A 17,492-nucleotide genomic window follows, 5' to 3' on the forward strand; every position below is an offset into this window, starting at 1 on the left:
GGCCACAGGCCGGGCGGGGGGCCCCCCCCCCCCAGTGCACAAATTTTTGTGCACCGGGCCTCTAGTATAGGATAATAACCATTCTAATAGGTGTGAGGTGAAAACTAGTGGTTTTGATTTGCATTTTCCTGATGACTAGTGTAGGATGTTGAGCACCTTTTCATGTACCTATTGGCTATTAGTATGCATTCTTTAGAAAAATGTCTATTCATTTCCTCTATTTTTTTTTTAATCAAATTGGGGTTTCTGCTATTGAGTTTTATGGATTTTTTATATATTTTGGGTATTAACCCCTTATCAGGTATATGATTTGCAAATACTTTCTCCCAGTTCATAGGTTGCCTTTTTATTTTGTTGGTTTCCTTTGCTGTGCAGAAGCTTTTTAGTTTAATGTAGTCCCACTTGTTTATTTTCACTTTTGTTGCCTTTGCTCTTAGTGAAATCCAAAGAATCATTGCCAAGACCAATGTCAAGGAACTTAGGAGCTCTGTTATTTTTCTAGGAGTTTTATAGTTTCCAGTCTTAGGTTCAAGTTTTTAATCTATTTTGAGTAGATTTTGTGGTCCACTTTTCCCAGCACCATTTATAGAAGAGAGTATTCTTTCCCCATTGTATTTTCTTGGTGCCTTTGTTGTAAGTTAATTGAGCATATATGTGGATTTATTTCTGGGGTCTCTGTTGTGTTCCATAATAGATCTATGTGTCCGTTTTTATGCCAGTACCATAATGTTTTGATTATTATAGCTTCATAATATAATTTCATACAAATTCCATACAAATTTTAGGATTGATTTTTCTATTTCTGTGAAAAATGCCATTGACATTTTAATAGGGTTTGTATTTTACCTGTGGACCACTTTGGGTAGTATGAACATTTTAACAGTATTCTTCTAGTGCATGAATATGGGATATCTTTCCATTTGTGTTTTGGTCAATTTCCTTCATCAATGTCTTACAGTTTTCAGTAGACAGACCTTTCACCTCCTTGGTTAAATGTATTCCTAAGTATTTTATTCTTTTGGATGCTGCTGTAAATGGAACTTTCTCTTTCTGATAGCTGTTAGTGTATAAAATGTAGCTAGCTGACTTTTGTATATTGATTTTGTTTCCTGCAAGTTTATTTATTAGTTTTAATAGGTTTTTTTGGTATAGGATTTAAGTTTTTCTAAATATAACCATGTCATCTGCAAATAGAAACAGTTTAACTTCTTCCTCTTACCTAATTGCTCTGACTAGGACTTCCAGTACTACGAAATAACAGCGGCAAGAGCAAGCATCTTGTCTTGTTCTTGATCATAGGAGAAAAGCTTTCAGCTTTTCACCACTGAGTATGTTAACTGTGGGCTTGTCATATATGACCTTTCTCATGTAATTTCCTCTATATCCAGTTTGTTGAGTTTTTAAAAGATGTTGAATTTAGTCAGATGTATTTTCCTGCATCTGTTGAGGTGATCAGATTTTTATCCTTCATTCTGTTAATGTGGTATGTCACACTAGTTGATTTGCAGATATTTGACACAACCTAGCATCTCTAGCATAACTCCCATTTGATCATGGTATATGATCGTTGTAATGTATTGTTGAATTCAGTTTGCTAATTTGAGGATTTTTGTATCTATGCTCCTCAGGGATATTAGCCTGTAATTTTCTTTTCTTAAAGTGTCCTTGTCTGGCTTTGATATCAGTGTAGTGCTGCCCTCATAAAATAAGTTTGAAAGAGTTTGAGAAGGATTACTATTCTTTTTTAAACGTCTGGTAGAATTCATCAGTGAAAACCATCTGGTCCTAGACTTTTCTTGGTTGGGAGATTTGTGATTTTTTATTCAATTTCCTTAGTAATAATTTGTATTTTATATTTCTTCATGATTCATCCTTGTAGGTTACATGTTCCTAGGAATTTACCCATTTCTCCTAAGTTTTCCATTTTGTTGGGAGTATAATTATTCATAGTAGTATTAAAGTTTACATCAATGATGAGAGAGAATCATTGATCGTCTGCCTCTTGCACGCCCCCTACTTGGGATTGAGCCTGCAACCCGGGCATGTGCCCTTGACTAGAATCAAACCCAGAACCCTTCAGTCCACACGCCGACACTCTATCCACTGAGCCAAACCAGCTAGGGCCATAGTCGTCTTAAATGTATAATATTTTGCTTATTAAGACAGCTTAAAATTGACAAAAAAATGTTTTAAAAAATTAAATGATGTCACTATTATTTTGTTTTATTGATTATCAGGGAATATAAGTTGGGGAAGAGAACTGAGATCTGCTTAGAACCCCTTCAGAAAGAAGAACACTTAGGGTAAGAATTCCATGTCTTATCACAGTGGGTGGCTTCTCAGTGGTATGGCAGATTAAAACAGATTTTGTTCTGTGTAACATGGAACCCATTTTCCATAGAAATTAGACTTGTTCAGTAAGTCCAAGTGCACACTAAGCCCACTCAGCAAGACTCTGTTGATGCAGGTGGAGAGTCTGAAGTCAAACTGCCTTATAGCACCTCTCACTCTGGCCCTTCACTCTACTTTTTTCATCCTAATATCAAACCTGACATATTATGTCTCCCACTACTAGGATGTAATCTTTGCGAGAGCAAGTACTTTGTTTTTTGGTCATGGCTGTATCCCCAATATCTAGAACAGTGCCTTTGTCATAGTCAACGTATTTTTTGAATAAAGAAGCACCCCAAAGTTTCTTTCTATTATTTTTTCACTACAGAAGAATCTTTTTTTATTTCTATTTTTTTAATATTTTATTGATTTTTTACAGAGAGGAAGGGAGAGGGATAGAGAGTTAGAAACATCGATGAGAGAGAAACATCGATCAGCTGCCTCCTGCACACCCTCTATTGGGGATGTCCCCACAACCAAGGTACATGCCCTTGACCAGAATCGAACCTGGGACCCTTCAGTCCGCAGGCCGATGCTCCATCTGCTGAGCCAAACCGGGTAGGGCTAGAAGAATCTTTTATATTGTACGCCATAAGCGTCTGTAGACGCAAGTGGCAGCCCTGACCAACTTTAAAATCATTTTTCGTGAGAATTTTTAGCTGAGAATATTCAAGAACACCTGAATTGTAATATATTTATAATATTCATTGCAAATTGATTTTTTAAATTAAATTCAAAATGTCATGGCGTGTGGGGATGGTTTCCATTTTGGACGCGTGGCAGTTAACTGAATAAGCCGTCTTTGTTAGCATCACCGAGTGTTAAGATTCCTTCACCTGACATCCAGTAACTTTGATCGCGTTCTTTCAGCCACACTGACCTTCCTGTGATGTGACTGTCTTAATACAAATTGTGTTACCAGTAGCTTCTGGGGGGGGATTTCTGGATCAAATGATATGGACATTTTAAACCTTTTAAAATAAATTATTCCTTTCCAGGTAAGTTATATCAATTTATGTTCACACAGTGTTTCTGAGTATTTACTTCACCTCATCCTCAAATCAACATTGAATATTGTCATTGTATAAAGGTTTGCTTTGATTGCTACTAAGATTGGGCATTTTTTTCAAAGGCTTGTGAGCCATTTGTAGTTTGTGAATTATTTCATACATTTTGCCTGTTCTAATGGGGTCTAACGTGTGTGAGCTCTTTCTGCATGTCTGTTTTAAGCAGGATCTTTTGTTTTCAATAAGCAGTATCCCTTTGAAGCCTGTGCTCTGCACTTACTTAGACCCCTAACCAGCTTCTGGTTCCTCATCGTCCTCTTCACCCCAGCATCTGTGCTGACCCTCCACTCCCTCATGGAGAAGGTTCGGTCTCCTCCAATTACTCCTTTTCTCCCATTGCATCACTCTTTCCTTTGGTAAAAACACCAATATAACAGAAGTAATCTTTAAAATCACTCATTGTCGCACCATCCTAAAAACAAGTGAAAGAGTAGTTTTCACTTCTCCCCCTCCAGCTTCCAGTCTTGCTTGCAGTTTTTACTTCATGTACATAACAACTTCCATAGATCTCTTTTACTCCCATCTTTCTGACTGTTCTTTCCCTCCTCCCTGGCTACCCCACAGCAGTCAGATTTTTAGCACCGCCCAGGCAGTCACTGTGCTGGGAACCCTCTCGTCTGGGAGGAGCTTCACTCCATCCTAGGTCAGGATGAAAGGAAATGAGGGTTTAGTGGCAACCTCTTATAAAAATGAGAAGAGCTGGAGGGGAAGCTTCACACATCACCCCGCTCGTATCTATCGTGTGTTCCTCATTTTACTTCAAAGCTGATGTTTTACTGTTTTCTGGTGCAGCCCTCAGGACATGCTGCTGAGGACACAGATGCGCCTCCCTGGCGAACGGGCATATGCCCTGCCCGTGGACGTGGTGTGGGACGCTGCCCGGGGCACTGCCAGCTCCCTGCGGCAGCGAGTGGCTGACTTCTATTCCCTTCCTGTAGAGAAGATTGAAATTGCCAAATACTTTCCTGACAAGTTTGAGTGGCTTCCAGTGTCCAGCTGGGTAAAGTGTGGGGCTTCCTGCATAACAACAGCTTCCCTGCAAGTTTTCACAGAGGGAATTTAGTAAGAATGCGAGGTTGTTTTCTTTATTCAAGATGCTTGATTTTTCTATAGAACCAGCAAATTACCAAGAGGAAAAAGAAGAAAAAGCAAGATAATTTGCAGGGGGCACCTTATTACTTGAAAGATGGAGATATTATTGGTATTAAGGTAAGTTGTTTAACAGCAAGTTTCCCACTTTGACAAAACACCAGGATTAGATGGTTTCGTAGAAATGATTTATGAAATCTTCAAGGCACAGAGTCTTTTGTATATAAATTGTTCAGAGCACAGAACACGAAGAGGGAGAGCAGACAGCTCCTCATGTGGCCAGTGGGGCCTCAGCACCAAAACCCTAACTGTGGGTCTGACCTAAGTAAAATGCTGCTGTAGGTGTGAGTAGGTACCTGCATTAGGTTACATTTCCTTCCATTCCTAGTTTGCTGAGTTCTTTGTTGTAAATCATTAAAATCGGTGTTACTAAGAAATATGTCCTTGACATGGGCCATTCTTACATTCCTCCGACAAACCTGGTTTGTTGTCAATACTTTTTAATTCTTTAATTCTTAAGTGAACTATTTACTGATAATCAATTGATTTAATCCCTTAATCACCACTTCTAGTCAACACTGTATTAGACAATTGACCCTCTTCCCTAAAAAGTAAATAAGGTTTTTCCCGCGGCAGACACAGCTGATTCTCACAGCCAGTCGGCCTGGTGGTCAAATCCCTCTAGTATTAACTACAACAATCAAGGCTCAACTAGAACAAGACTGCGCACAAAGACCACAAGGGGGTGCACCAAGAAAGCATAAAAAATGCGGAGACAAAAAAACATGACAGAAATGGACGATATAGAGCTAAAAAACGCAATTTTGAGGGCTTGCAAAAATGTGCTAGAAGCTGCCAATAAACTTGAGGAGAGACTCACGAAAACTAATGAGACCCTCGATGCTATGATAAAGAACCAACTAGAAATTAAGCATACACGGACTGAAATAAAGAATATTATACAGACACCCAATAGCAGACCAGAGGAGCGCAAGAATCAAGCCAAAGATTTGAAATGCGAAGAAGCAAAAAACACCCAACCGGAAAAGCAAAATGAAAAAAGAATCCGAAAATACGAAGATAGTGTAAGGAGCCTCTGGGACAGCTTCAAGCGTACAAACATCAGAATAATAGGGGTGCCAGAAGATGAGAGACAGCAAGATATTGAAAACCTATTTGAAGAAATAATGGCAGAAAACTTCCCCCACCTGGTGAAAGAAATGGACTTACAGGTCCAAGAAGCGCAGAGAACCCCAAACAAAAGGAATCCAAAGAGGACCACACCAAGACACATCATAATTAAAATGCCAAGAGCAAAAGACAAAGAGAGAATCTTAAAAGCAGCAAGAGAAAGAGACTCAATTACCTACAAGGGAATACCCATACGACTGTCAGCTGATTTCTCAACAGAAACTTGGCAGGCCAGAAGGGAATGGCAAGAAATATTCAAAGTGATGAATACCAAGAACCTACAACCAAGATTACTTTATCCAGCAAAGCTATCATTCAGAATTGAAGGTCAGATAAAGAGCTTCACAGATAAGGAAAAGCTAAAGGAGTTCATCACCACTAAACCAGTATTATACGAAATGCTGAAAGGTATCCTTTAAGAAGAGGAAGAAGAAAAAGGTAAAGATACAAATTGTGAACAACAAACATGCATCTATCAACAAGTGAATCTAAGAATCAAGTGAATAAATAATCTGATGTACAGAAAAAAAAAAAAAAGTAAATAAGGCTGTTTACCTGCCATGTTTCTGCACAGGACATTCAAGAGACTACAAGATCAACATCCATAAAATTCTAAGGTAACTAGGAATACATCCAACAAGAAGCCTTCTAAGACCTCTCCGGAGAGTATCACAGAAATTTTGAGTGGCGTTAAAGCTTCAGTTTTTACCATGTTCTTAGAAAGGAAGCCTCTCAGTAGTAACAGTGTCGTCCCAGGGAAAACCCAGACGGATTACATTAAAGAGGATAAATATGTGGAAGAGCTCGGCCAGGGTCCTTGCCTGGTCAGCATTAGAACTGACGCTACAGCCCCCAAACCGACCCCCACAGACAGGGAACTGACAGGTATTTCAGATCCACATTAAAAATTATTATTCAGTAAGTGGTTCTGGGGAAATTGGTTCCATGTAGAAAAAAATGCAGTCATCATTTTGGTTTTCATAAAGAGGGTGCTCAAGCTTACATTAGCCCCAGGTCCCATAACATCTGTGCACCTCTGCTCACACCAAGCACAGCAGTCAGTGTAAAGGCTTACATGTGAAAAGCAGTGATTTCCAATCTTTAGAAGAATAGATGTAAGAAAATATTTGACTTGGGATTTCTTAAAATAAGAAACAAAATGCACAACTCAAAGTATTGATTAAATTGACTACATTAAAAGGAAAAACATTTATACATCAAAAGAAACCGTCATCAGAAGCCAAGCCACAAATAGGAAAAGATATATGCAACAATAGAATTAATAAGGATCATTATCCAAATGTAAAATACTTCTACCAATCAGTTTCAAAAAAAATACAATCGGGGAGAAATAGGCAAAGATGAATAATATCTGGCAATTCTCAGAAAACTAAATGGCCAATAAGCAGATGAAAAGGTGGGCATCTTCTGGGTAGCCAGGGAGCTGCGAGTCAGCAGTGATTTGTGGCCAGACCCCCAGCACTGCGTCTAGCCGCTCTGGAAGCGGCGGGCAGCACTCAGGAAAGGTAATTCCACTCAGTCATCACCCCAGAAAAACTCACACTGGGGGCGAGGAGACACAAAAATGTCCACTGTGTGACAGCGTAAATTGGGAAGAACTTAAATGACCCTCAGAAAGGGGATAAAATGGGGAAAAATACTGAAACAGGTATAGAACACAGCAGTTAAAATTTATAAACCAGAGCTGTGTGCGTCCAGGTGAACATATCTGGTGTAGAAAATGATGTCCCAGGATGTTTTTTTTACAGAAAGTCTAAGCCATGTAAATGCTGAGTCCGCCTCCTGTGCTGCCATCGAATGACAATGCAGACAGAACACTAGCACCCAGTTGATGGTGGGCTTACCTGGAGCAGGGGTGGGCATCAACCGAGTCTGTCTTTTCCTTGGAAAATACTAAAATGAAGCAAATATGGTAAAAGGTTAGCACTAATTGCTAACTTTCACTGATAATTCTATTATAGGCCATGTACACATTTAACTCAGGTTTCCTCATGGCAGCCAGGGGAAGGGGGGAGCTAACTGCAGGGCCATGCCCAGCCCTCACTATCCTGGGGACATGGTGTCTGTCCCATTATCTCTGTATTTTCACAAAAGCACATCATGTACAAGTTACTGGACTGGAGATTACAGTATTTGTTGGGATAGTTTCTCCCGAGAGCAGAAGCAGGCAGCCCTGCAGTTGTGTAGGTCCCAGCCTAGGTGACCCAGTCAGCTCCCCCAGAGCCATGTGGTCCTCTGACCTATGCTGTCCTTCGGGGTTATCTTCCTTCAGGTTAACATTTTGATTGGTTCACACTGAGGGTGGCCAGTATTTATGGTAAATAAATTCAGATGTAAAACTGACGGCAAGCACTGGGAGAGCGCTCGTCCCTCAGGAGGCCATGCTGAGCGTCCTGCGTCTATAACGCACTGCCAGACACTTCCAGGAGGTTCCCAGGAAGTCAGACGGGTGCACCTTTCAGCAGCTCCAGTGGAGCTGGAGGTGCTGGGTGGACATGGCTGCCCCCAGACCACAGCGTGTTTCTGCCTCTCCCTGTCGTCCTGATGGGGCCTGTGCAGGGCTCACTCCAGGGGCAGCGTTTTTAGTCACAAGCAAAGGTCGGGTGGCTGCAAAGTCACTTCTGCTCTGCCTGCCACTCGGTCTGTCATCAGGCACTAGAGTGTTTCCTGTCAGTTATTAATCCAGTTTACGTAAAGGTGGATATATCCTTATGTTGGTTTAGGTAATTTTCACATAAATTTACATACTTTATTCAAACGTAGGCTAAAACGATGTCTGAATACGTGGCTCCTTCCTTATTTTGAAATGCAGAATCTCCTGGTGGAAGAGGACGATGACTTCAGCACAGTCCGAGATGACATTGGGAGGGAGGACCCTGCTCTGGGGAAAAGGAAAAGGTAATGTGAGTTTTCTCACTGTCTCATGGACGCCGAGGCCTCTGGACGGCTCGCTCTTACTCACTCAGAGCTCTGGCCGAAGCCTCAGGTCTCATTACAGGGCTGAACACTTTGGAGAAACTTCGTGTCCTTTAGAACATGAACCAGGCCTGTGAGCTTGGGACAAAGATGCTCACAGCCTCACCTCGAGGACGCAGCCACACAGTTTCATCTCCTCCCCCCTCCCCCCCAACTTTCTGGGTCTTTCCTTCAGACACAGAGGTCTCAGTCACCTGAAAACAGGGGCATTCCCCATCACAAGTCCACCAGCTGTCACCTGCCCCTGGTGGCTGCTCCAGAGCTGCCTCACCTCACTGACCTCTTCCTGCCAGGCTCCTCCGGAGTCAAGTCCCCCTGCTCTCCCCGCTCTTACCCTTTCCTCTTCTGTGTACAGTGGGCTTGCTCCCCTGGCCTCTGGGCCACCTATACCTCCCAGGACCTCCAAACATCCTCTGAAACCCACACTTCAAACCCCAGTGCCCAGACCCAGCTCACCACTGCATCGTCACCTCCATGCAGGCCACACTAGGGGTGCCAGTCCTCCTTACTTGCTCCCCACTTTGGTCTCCTGAAGTCATTCCACACCCCTCGACCTGGGTGGGCCCCGTGTCAGTGACTGTGAGTTGGTGACAGCCTCTGTCTCCCACAGCCAGGAAGCACTTCGCGTGCAGAGCAATGGCCTTCTCTCCAGTGCAGAGACACCTGGCCGGCCCCACAGACCAGAAGCTTCTCTGTCCATCCACGTGGGGAGTTTCAGATAGCGCCAGCACCGCTGAGGTCCCTGTGGGCTCAGGTCCAGTCGGAACTGGTACCAGGGCCTGGCCAGCAGCGGGCTCTGCCCCTGCCAACTTTGCTTGTGGTTCCGTGAGAGCAGGCTTGTAGGCTGCTTCCATTTTATTAGAGGGACGTTTGGTCTCGGGCCAGGCAAGTGCACTTTCTCACCGGCCTGCACAGCATGGCCACCGATGGACTCCCAGCTGGGCTGTCTTACAGGTGCCAGTGAGACTGCACTGGACCCAGCCACCACAGTTACAAGAACATTGCCTAGTTCTGCATCGACTCCAGGCTCGCATAGCATGTTGGCCAGTGAAGTGCACACAGTCCACTCTCCTCCCTTCACTGTTCAGACAACGTAGTATCTGCATTCAGAGCTTCTGAGAGCTCAGCACGCTGATGGGCTGGCCAGGCTGGTGCAGGACACAGAGGGAGTCTGTTCTAGTTCAAAGTGTGTCGTCCATGATCAGAACGTTCCGGAAGCCTGTGCGCTGAGCTAATGGTCTGAGAAACCTCTCCTGAAACAAACAAAGGAAACGTGCACAAGCTCCTTTTCCTCTCCCTTTAGCATGGCCAGCTACGGATTTAAAAGATGTAACTGGCATTTATGACAAATGCTGCATCTGTGTTACGAACCGACTGACACTTAGGACACAGACGATTCACTTAACTCAGTCAAAAGTGGGATTCCTGAAAAGAAAGTAAATTCTTCACTTTTATGCCTCCAACAAGGCGAAGTACAGTTACAACGTCACACAAATCTCTCATCAGCCCTTCATCACCGACATTAAGATAGCACTTCCATGTTCAGAGGTGGACGAGGTCTCCTGTCCCGCTCGCTGAGAGAGGAAGTAAGTGGACATTGGGTTGGATGAGCCCGCTTTTGCCTCCTGTCCCCCTTCCAGCCTCATCAGAACCAGCTGGAACCCTCAGTCTCCTCCCTATTTGTCTGAGGTTGTTGGGTCTAAACTGTGCTAATTTGTAAGAAGTTGGACTTTCACTAGCAAGCTGCCCCCATGTTCTCAACACTCAGCCCGCCTCAGGATGCGCACTTGGGGTGGCGGCATGTTTGTGAAGATCCTGGACTGTGAGCTCAGTGTGGCTGGGAGCCCAGCCCTCGGTGCAAACTCTCCTGTTCCTTTTACTGTAACTGACATGTCTCCTGCTGCACCCTTCGTGTCATTTTAAGGTAATGAAGTAATGTAATAACTGAAAGCTTTGCTGTTGAGAAGCCAGACACCTCACTGGATGTGACTCACCAAGACAGAGGGGGATGGGTGGGTGTGCCTTAGGGTCCGCAGTGAGCCGCCGGGGCCTCCAGCTCCTTTTTTTCTTAAAGTTGCGATGCACTGGGGCTGCAGAGAGAGCTGTACAATTTAATAAAGAACAAATAAATTGTCTTCACGTTCCATTTTAAGCTGACTGCTTCGTGTTCCGCTTGGACTTTTTTCCCCGAGTGCATGTCAGATGCTAAATAGCATGGTTTATATTTGGAAATACTGTATCGGGACCACAGTAGAAACAACAGAAGCATGTTTTGGTTTTAAATAAGTTCAGATTCCTGGGAAAAACTGTGAAGAAACTGCAGTGGCCTTTTCCTTCTAGGGAACAGAACTGGCATAGGGTGCAGAAGACAGTTACTCGCCCTGACGTTTTTCTGCCAAAAGGGGTTACAAGAATTCCAGTAATCCATAACTATGGCTTCACAGGCACGTTTCCCTCTAGAACGGACTTGACTGTGCAGTATTACAGGCCGTTCACCCCATCGGGGAGGGGGCACGGCAGCTCATCTCATTCTGTTCTTGATTGTGTCACATCTAAAGCAGGGCAGTAATGCGAGTCAGTCAAGTACACAACAAACTCATTTTGTGTTCTGGGGACTCACTACCTTTCAAAGAGGAAAGTGAAGCAGTGAAATTCACACAGGTCGGGAGGGAGAAATGTCTACATTCCCTCCAGTGCTCACCCCTCCCACCCAGGCACCCTGTGGCGCTGGCCTGAGGACTCCTGGCTCATGAACCTCAGAGCTCACAGCAGAGCTGTGGCAGCCGTTCCAGGCGCTGGTGCCTTTCTCTCTCTGCTGGTTTCCACCTCCCAGAGGTTTCCCCCAGGTGGCGAGACGCCACCAGCAGCGCTACACTGACATCCTCTCAGACTCTGCCTCATTCTAGGGCTGGTAAAAGTCCTGGGCCTGATACCCATGGGCTCAAAGTGGGTGCCCTGCCCACCTTGCTGTCACTCCATTCAAATAAAAGCGGAGGGAGAGCAAGGCAGGTGGGGTTGCCCACAAGAGACCCCAAACAGAAACATCAAATGTGACAGCACCCAACTTGATGTTAACAGCTAGTCCACCTACCAGCGGACCACACATGTCCCCCTCCACAGGCAGCTCCTGCTCCCCACCGTCTTGGGGGAGGACAACAAGGTCCTCTGGGATGTAACACCTCAAGGTTCAATCTACAGCTAAATGACATGTAAGCCCAGCCTGGAACCAAGTACACAAGGAGTGGTATGACCACAATGAAACCTCTCTTCCGAGAAACAGAAGACGCCCAATGCAGCAGTCACAAGCCCAAGCTGCTACACGATGGCACAAACTCCCCGCCCACTTGTGAGGTGAGCCCCTGCCCTGCTGCACTGGCCACCCTGTTCTGCTCCGGAAAGGCTCGCACATCCGCGGTCCCTGTGGGTACACCTTCCGTGGGTGTTGGGAGAACCTCACACTTGGGCACTGCCTTCCCGAGGAGGCTCATCCTGGAGGCCTAGGGGCTGAGGTGCCTGGGGACCAAGTGAGCACAGGCTTTCGTCTGCCAGCTTGGAGTTTGGCTGGCAACACCATTTCCTTAATGGCTCAGAGACTTATGGTTGAATCTGCCTCTGAACAACGTGAGCCAGGGAGCCTTTACCTCCCCGCCAGTGCTCACCTTCCATGTGTCTACAACCCGTTCATGCTTTTGTGATCCAAACTGAGGAGGCTGAGCACTCGCTTCTGCCTGATACAGACAGGTTCTAAGGCCAGCACCCTGGCGGGGCTGGTACAGTCAGAGCTGCCCCCCCCCGCCCCCGTGGGCAGCTCCCCTGTGCAGCCCACCTCAGTGCTCTCAGGCCACGCCTCCATTGAGGCCTCCACACCACAACCATCTGCTCAGATGTGCCCAGTCTGCTCAGCTTTCTCTGCACCAGTTCACCCATCTCTTGTAGGGGCCCTGGCCCCACACCTGCATAATCACTGTAACTCATGTCTCTAAAAAAAGCTTTTGCTTTTCCCATACAAAATCATCAACCTCGATACTCGCTTCCATTCTCAAGCCATCCATGGCCCAAGCTAGCTGCTGGAGGACCAGCCATCAAGTCCACCCTCCAGGCCAGCAGCAGGAGGAAAGAAAGGCATGCTCCCAGGTTTTTAAGGAAACTTTCTGGAAATCCCAGTAAATACTTAATCTTTTTTACCAAAAGTAAGTCACATCAGTCAAGCTGCAGAGGAGACATGGTCACAGCTGCAGGGCATATTTGGGCGCAACCACTACGGTGCAGGAAGGAAAGGAGACCTGGTGTTTGCAGGCATCAAGCAGTGGCTTCCACAAAAGCTAAGAATCTTAGAAATGCTCAAAATTAGATTACACAGCACGGGGCCAGCACTAGGGTACAATGAGACCTTGGACACAAAATGTAAAGGCACCCAAAAACTCAGTAAGCAAGCTAGGTCATTTTCAATACAATACTTTTGGAAATCAAAGTTAATGCAGAAAAGCCTATGATGAACAAATTCAACTTATTTTTAGAGCAGCTGAAAAATGTCATTCTGATGCAGTTTCGAAGGATTTTGGCAACCAACATTTTATGTCAAAGTACAAGGAATGAGGACAAGAAATCAGACAATGAGAGATCCAAAACAGGCTTGTTTTATTTACACACAGAACCACTTATTTACAACCCCTGATGTGGACTATGTACATAGCAACACAGCAGGCATATGCTCCACGGTGAGTGCTGTATAAATTAAGATCATAAATATGAGGGTGAGTCCCACCCAAGAACACAAAATCTTTTCTCCAACACTCTCCAGGGATCCTTCCTGCCCCCACACTGACAGGCACCCCACCCTAGGACACAGCAGGGGTGCTGGAGCGGGCAGAGGTACAGCCCCACGTGCAACCACAAAGACACCACAAGGAACGGACGCCCGCCCTTCACTGCCGCACCTTCATGCAAAACTGACGTTCATTCCTTTGCTTCTAACTGACGAGATTTTTAAAAATGGCTTTTATGTAAACAGTGCTGCTTTCATCACTGACAACGTGTTAACTTTAAATACCACACACGACCCAAACCTAACTCCCCCCGCACCTCCTCCCCGAGCTCCAGCCTGTCCTGTCCCATCCAGACGCCCTGGGAACCTCAGAATCCAGGTGCCCACCTCGAACAGGGCAGTGCCTTTCTTCACCTTCAGCTGTTCTGATGGGGAAGAGAATCATGAGGCAGGGAAGGCAGACACAACTGCCTGGTCTCACCTCCAATGAAGGTATGTGCAGAACACGGGGCTCACTCCAAACCCTGCCGCCACGCCACACGTGAGCACAGGAGTGGGCACCCAGAAGAACCACCAGTGGGAGCACCCCCAAACCAGAGACGGGTGCCTGGCCATGCCCAGGGAGGACCCACTGGGCACGCTGGTCAGAGGGGTCTGCAAAGTGAGTGGCAGGTAAATGCTGTTCAGCTGTGAGTCCCCAAGGGGCCCCTATGGGTGACTCTGGACAGCGCCCTGAGGCCTCCTGCCCAGTCCCCTCACAAGGTCAGCCCTCCCCTTTGGGATGCGGGATCCTGGCACCCAGGGGTGGGGGTCATAGAACCCCCTTTCCGGGGTGGAAGAGAGCCCTGTAAGGTGTGACTGTCTCTGGAAGGGCAGCAAGGGGCAAAGTCAAAGGCAGTGACGGCTTGCAGAGCTACACAGGCACCGACACCTCCAGGAACCTGGGGCCTGGCAGCACCAGACGAGAAGCCACCCACGGGTCAGAGGCTCTCAGGATAGCCCAGGCAGCAGCCTGTTGTCCCACAGAATGGACATGCTGTCTCCAGAGAAATACTGACCCAGCGCAACACACAGCCTCCGTTGCAGGGAGGCCACCGGCCATCGGGTGCTCCCTGCCCCGGACAGCACCGAGGCTACTGCATCCTGGACACACAGGACCACGTACCCCGCCGTAGCTCAGGAGGGACCCGAGACATACGGGGCAGGGGTTCATCAGCCCTAGAACGTGGTACCTGTTTACCAGCTCCAGGAGGAGCGAGTGTTCCTTTCTTTTTCACGTCACATTTGAATGAACAGGACTGGAAATGCATCCATGGTGCCTACGAACCAGGGAAGGCAGGACCTCATAATAAGCAGGGACATCTGCAGTGGGTGGCGGCCTCGTAGGGCTCCGTGGAGAACCATGAGTGGCTGGCAGGAGACGGTGCCTGACAACGCGCTATGAAAGGGCAGAGAGGAGCCCTGGGACACTTGTGTGCAGCCCAGCCAGGCTGTTTCTGCTGGGATGCCGGGGGCCAGGGAGGCCAGACCTGGCCCAGGATGTAGGTCAGCGAGCAGAGAGGTGGTGGCACAGTCACCACATACACCACTGGGTTAGAATGGTGCGTGTCCAAAGGTAGCCATGTTGGTGTGCCCGAGGCCCTGGAGCTGGCCAGGAACAGTGTCCGAGAGGCTTCCTGTCACGAGCACAGGGCGTAGAAATAGCACCATGAGAAGGGCCCAGGACGGGCCCCGCCTCAGTCGCAGGTGGAACGGAGGACGCAGGCCGAGAGGGCGGAGGCTAGGCCTCGGTGGCAGGGGGGCTGCGGCTCAGCTCCTTGATGCCACACAGGATCCTCTTCATGTGGCCCACCTTGGTCACGCCGAGGTCCTGCAACAAGAGCACAGCACCCTGATGCCAGGCAGCAAGCCAGGCCCCGGGCGCCACCATGGGCTGCCCAGCAACTCTGCACACAAATGAGGGAAGTGATGGTGACACCAGATGGACAGGAACGGCATAAAAAGTGACAAGTGTGCAGCTGCCTCCACACCCCTCCTGTGATCCAGTCACTAACACTGTTGAGGGAACATCACCCAAGACAAAGACCACACACAACTGGCAGCAAGTAAAACCCTCCCTCCCCAAGCACCACTGCCCAGGACATGGCCCCGAGACCACAGCCCTGAGCTGGGCCAGGCGCCCCCTCTCCTGTCCCTCCTGAGATGAGGCGAGGCACCCAGCCTGCAATGTAAGCCGTGCACATGGACACAGGTGAGAAGGGCTGCACTGGAGAAGCTGCCAGGCCCCCAGCAGCCACAGGGTCTCCCTGACTCTAATCGACTGTGTCACCAACAGAGGAACCTCTGTGTTCGAGTCCTCCACCACAGGGAGCTCTTCAGTGACAACAGTTCCCATCCAACCAGGCTCAGCAGAGCAAGGTCCCCCCCGCCCCCCCGCCTGTCTGCTCTGGCTCTTTCTGGCTATGGTGGGTAGAGACACCACTGCCCAGAGCACCGCACACGTCACCCTGAGTCATACACGTCACCCTGAGTCGCATACGTCACCCCGCGTTGTACACAAAGGACCCAGAAGAAACGTAAAGAGAATCCTGATCTGGGACATGGCCAGGTCAGAGGGAGGGGACAGACAGCCGCGGGCAAGCCCAGGTGTGGAAGTACCTTGAGGTCTCTCCGCTCCAGGTGCAGGAGCTCGGAGCCCCGGATGTCGTGCCGAGTGAAGATGTCCTTATACTCACAGAGACTGAGGTGCTCCAGCCAAGCAGCAACCTCCTCTGTCCCCCAGAGGTGAACTGTCAGAGACGGAAAAGCAGGAGAGCAGTGAGTGCCAGCGTCCAGCACCAGGCAGGCAGCAGCGGGCACCCGAGGTGCCCCAGACACCCCAGCAGCAGGCACCCTGAAACACCACAGTAGCCAGCACCCACGACACCCCAACAACAGGCACCCCAGAACACCACAGCAGCCAGCACCCACGATGCCCCAGCAACTGGCACTGCCCTGAGATGTGCAGAAAGGGGTGCAGCTGCGGCAGGAGCTGGTGTCTGTCCCTGCAGCCCTGTCCCCGTGTCCCCAGAGGAGTCAGAGGCACCAAATGGAGGGAAAGTGGGTCTGGCTGTCCAGCTAAAGCCAGCTTTCCCTCCACCTCGAGCAGTTTCAGCCGTTCACCTCCTGGCACATAAACTTCTGCGTCACACCAAAAAGTATATTTTTTGCCGATCTGACAAAAAATATAGGCATAATTTTGATTTATTCATTTCGGATGGCTATTGTTTTGCTGGCTGCTATGATTATTTTTTAATTGGTCAATCTAAGGGAAAGAGGTCAGTGTCCCTGACTGAACAGTCAGGCACTGCATTTTTTAAACATTCTGCAGCACACTGGTTGAAAATCGCTGTTCTAAGAGGGTTCATTTCAGTTTGAGCCACAGCAGGAAGGGAGACACGCAGAAAGCTCATTTAGTCAGAGCCACAATCATTAAAAGAAACCCAATTTCTGGACAAGCATGCAAAAAGAATAATCAAAGGGCACTGCCCCAGCGGGCACCAATGCCACCCAAGCCCAGGCTGGACCCTGGCACCCAAGGGCGCTGGGGACAGCAGTGCTCAGGGCCGACTCTTCAGACAGAGACTTTAAGCACCAATTTGCTGACCCAAAAGAAAAATTTCCTTTAGTATCATTTTCTATTGATTTCACCACCCACAAGAGCTGGTGGCCCAGGTCCCCGAGGTGCAGGGGCCTTGATCAGTGAACCGACTGAAAGGTAATCAGCAGCCCCACAGAGGAAGCAGGTCTGAGTGGGAGCTCTGTGTCTCTGTCTCGTCACCACTGCTGTCCTCCCACCCCAAACCCCCAATCCAGGCAGGCAGGTGGCGCAGTGGCCAGTCACCTAGTCTACATGGGGAACAAGTTCAGGGCAGGAAATGACAACGGTCAGCACCCAACACAGAGGGAAAAGCAAGGCACAGTTCTGTAGCTGCAGACAGATGACTCCTGTA

The 17,492-nt window shown here is 47.7% G+C and overlaps 2 protein-coding genes and 1 long non-coding RNA gene across 11 annotated transcripts in view; 1 reads left to right on the forward strand and 2 right to left on the reverse strand.

The window, feature by feature from the left end:
* USP40 (ubiquitin specific peptidase 40) overlaps positions 1-10,892 on the forward strand; it is a 71,632-nt gene extending 60,740 nt beyond the window's left edge. For 6 of the 7 annotated variants that reach the window (XM_014530571.1, XM_005882930.2, XM_005882931.2 and 3 more), the window contains 5 exons: positions 2,238-2,303; positions 4,251-4,458; positions 4,572-4,667; positions 8,572-8,657; positions 9,346-10,892. In XM_014530571.1, the coding sequence (XP_014386057.1) occupies positions 2,238-2,303; positions 4,251-4,458; positions 4,572-4,667; positions 8,572-8,657; positions 9,346-9,457 (568 nt within the window). In that variant the 3' untranslated portion in view covers positions 9,458-10,892. Of the gene's footprint in view, positions 1-2,237; positions 2,304-4,250; positions 4,459-4,571; positions 4,668-8,571; positions 8,658-9,345 lie in introns of those variants that run through there. The other variant, XM_014530573.1, reaches the window with a different exon arrangement.
* On the reverse strand, positions 7,570-9,339 carry LOC106724186. Its single transcript, XR_001359936.1, has 3 exons — positions 9,192-9,339; positions 8,508-8,640; positions 7,570-7,652 (listed from the first exon to the last, which is right to left on the reverse strand). It is a non-coding gene; the product is annotated as an uncharacterized LOC106724186 (long non-coding RNA).
* Positions 10,893-13,349: 2,457 nt separating the features above from the next.
* DGKD (diacylglycerol kinase, delta 130kDa) overlaps positions 13,350-17,492 on the reverse strand; it is an 87,067-nt gene continuing 82,924 nt past the window's right edge. For all 3 annotated transcript variants that reach the window (XM_005882936.2, XM_005882937.2, XM_005882938.2), the window contains 2 exons: positions 16,159-16,289; positions 13,350-15,370 (listed from right to left, as the gene is read on the reverse strand). In XM_005882936.2, coding sequence (XP_005882998.2) covers positions 15,281-15,370; positions 16,159-16,289 — 221 coding nt within the window. In that variant the 3' untranslated portion in view covers positions 13,350-15,280. The remainder of the gene's footprint in view (positions 15,371-16,158; positions 16,290-17,492) is intronic.

The sequence above is a fragment of the Myotis brandtii genome, unplaced genomic scaffold (genome assembly GCF_000412655.1).
Source record: "Myotis brandtii unplaced genomic scaffold, ASM41265v1 scaffold744, whole genome shotgun sequence".
NCBI classification, from domain to species: Eukaryota; Metazoa; Chordata; class Mammalia; order Chiroptera; family Vespertilionidae; genus Myotis; species Myotis brandtii.